Source organism: Penaeus vannamei, chromosome 6, assembly GCF_042767895.1.
Source record: "Penaeus vannamei isolate JL-2024 chromosome 6, ASM4276789v1, whole genome shotgun sequence".
In the NCBI taxonomy this organism is placed as follows: Eukaryota; Metazoa; Arthropoda; class Malacostraca; order Decapoda; family Penaeidae; genus Penaeus; species Penaeus vannamei.
Genome location: NC_091554.1, coordinates 2687672 through 2690171, shown reverse-complemented (window position 1 = coordinate 2690171; position 2500 = coordinate 2687672). Strand labels below are relative to the sequence as shown.

At 35.4% G+C, this 2500-nt stretch overlaps 1 protein-coding gene across 2 annotated transcripts in view; it reads right to left on the bottom strand.

The window, feature by feature from the left end:
- Positions 1–157, bottom strand: part of Nnp-1 (Ribosomal RNA processing protein 1 homolog Nnp-1) — a 32420-nt gene extending 32263 nt beyond the window's left edge. For both annotated transcript variants that reach the window (XM_070122547.1, XM_070122548.1), the window contains exon 1: positions 1–157. This exon is cut by the window's left edge and continues 9 nt beyond it. In XM_070122547.1, the coding sequence (XP_069978648.1) occupies positions 1–106 (106 nt within the window). In that variant the 5' untranslated portion in view covers positions 107–157.
- Between the last annotated feature and the right edge of the window lie 2343 nt (positions 158–2500).

Here is a 2500-nt window from a genome sequence, read left to right as displayed (position 1 = left end):
TCGCGGTAGATTTCGCAGCGAAATATTTCCTAAGCGTTTTAATGGCTCTATCTCTATTTTTCTTTTCATTGTCAGCGAGTTTTTGGGCGAATAATGTTTCCTGCATCGTCTCACGTTGGACTCGGACTCCCTCTCCTGTGTTGGTGTGTGAGGGCGTGCTCCTTCCTCAAGTTGATAAGGGCTATGTACGTGATATTTATGGCAATATCAATACCATGGATCTATTTTGTTTTAGAGAAATATAAAATCATATATTTTTTAATATTTTCAGTAACTTGGTATTTCTCAAATGGCATAAATATATCTAAAATCATTTGTCTAACTTTTAAAAGATGAAAGTTCTTGTTTGGGGTTTGGACACAGCTAGAAGTGCCTACATTTTCCGAAATAATAATAAAAAAATGTATAGGGAACTGAGCATGATACGTTAAAGGAATAGATAGAGTAATATAATTATATAATTTAACAAAGGAAGAATATGGCATAATGAGCTGATATAAAATAAGTATATATTTGCATTATTAATATCAGTTGCGCTTATAAATTTCATCAGAAATCGTGCAAATTATCATTAACTTACAATTGAAAAATAAACGCGAGTATGCACGTGTGTATTAAAATGTGATTTTGTAGTATTCCCATGCCATGCGGCTCATTTGCTGCTCTAGCCATACTATTTTTCTTAATTTCGCTGTTAAGAAAATCAGTAAAGTTTCGCTTTTAGTTTTGGAATGACATTACCCTTTTGTCTATTATGTATACAACTGATATGTTAAAACAATTAAAACTGGATCTTGTTATGTCTTACACGGGTTATTCCATGTGGTCTGCATGCAATGTACTTCAAGGGTTGTCACTCCCTTCTTTATTACTCTTTTCAGGGCAGATACCTACACTTGGCTTTCCTCCTCTCCTTACACTTGGGAGTCCTTCTCCTCATTTATTTCGTTTTAAAGAACGAACGAATGTACTCATGTTTCCGTCGGCTCTCCTTTATAAGCAAGGTTGACCTCCCTGTCTTGGGGCTGTGCCAAGTGAATGACCACGTACGCGCACATTCTATAAAGTTTATTTATACGTAGTTAGTGATGTATGACCTTTGATGTCTAGCATATTCATTTGTTTAGAACATTAAACATTAACCATTATATACGTAGTTCTACCGCGCCGATCATCGGTTAATCTTTATATTGCATGCCCAATTGTCCATGGAATGGATTTCAGTATATAATTTACTGTACAATTTAGCAAGAATTTCGATTTTAATTTCCGTCTAAATTTTGCTCCAATCTGCTAGGCCTACACCTGCACAATCCGCATTCCACAAGTGATCTTCGAATGAAGCTCCACAAATACTAAAATATTACCGTTTCTTTTTGTTTTCCTTCTATATAGATATTAATGATTTATGCTAATAGTGATAATGGCAATTATAACAGCAATGATAATAATAAGGATACCAATTAAAAAATAAAACAATAGTGGCAATACTCCTATTACTAATATATTATTGTTTGTCATTATAACTATAGTAATAGATATAATGTGTATGTTTGATTTTATTTTCTAGAACCAGCTTGCATCTTCATATCCTTCAGGTATCAAATGATTCTTATCGATATCTACTGACCAAATAAAGCAAAAAGTCGGCGTAATTAATGAATAATTACAGCATGAATGTACTATTTTTATTATGATCATCACTATGATCGTCACTGTCATTGTTATCATCCTTTATTGTTAACATCACCATTATTGCACATTATCATTTACCGTTATGATGGTCAACATCACCACCATATGCATAATAGCCTTAACAATAATATAGCATGGTAGAAATGTGGAAGTCAATCATATAACATGCAAATGCAATAAAATAGTTGGTTTAAGACAATAAGCTATAACTCACGATTCTAACATATAATGTGGCGTCAGGTGTGATAACTGGTTTTGTTCAAAATAACATTTTAATTAACATGGTTATTTTGATACCTCAAGGTATGTTTTGAAACGGAATGACTATTTCACAAGATGAGGCAAAAGTACTCCAGCAACTTTTGTTTTTACAAACTGGCGACAGTGCCGTCTTCAGCAATAGCGTCGTGAGTCGGCTATGTTTTCGAAGGAAAACTCCGAACCGTCAGAGGATCGTGGTGGAAAAACCCGTCAGGTGGTTTCGCTACTTCTCATGTCGGCCAGTGACAGCGTAAATCTCGAGAGTGGAATGGCGACTTATATAGCCAACAGATTCAGTGCATGCCATCTTTTGTGATGGAACAATGGATGGATGGAAGAAAATGGGGTGGTGTGTGCGCTCGAAACACTGGTCGGCAGCCATGGCTTGTTTGTTTGTTGCATCTAATTAATATAATATTTCGAATTCATTTTGAGACGGTTAGCAGTTCGAAGTTCTAAGTGACCGTCTAGCTAACCTGGAATGCCAGGTCGCTCATGAAACCTAATCGCATATTGCAATTAAATGCCAGAGGGGCAACCACCA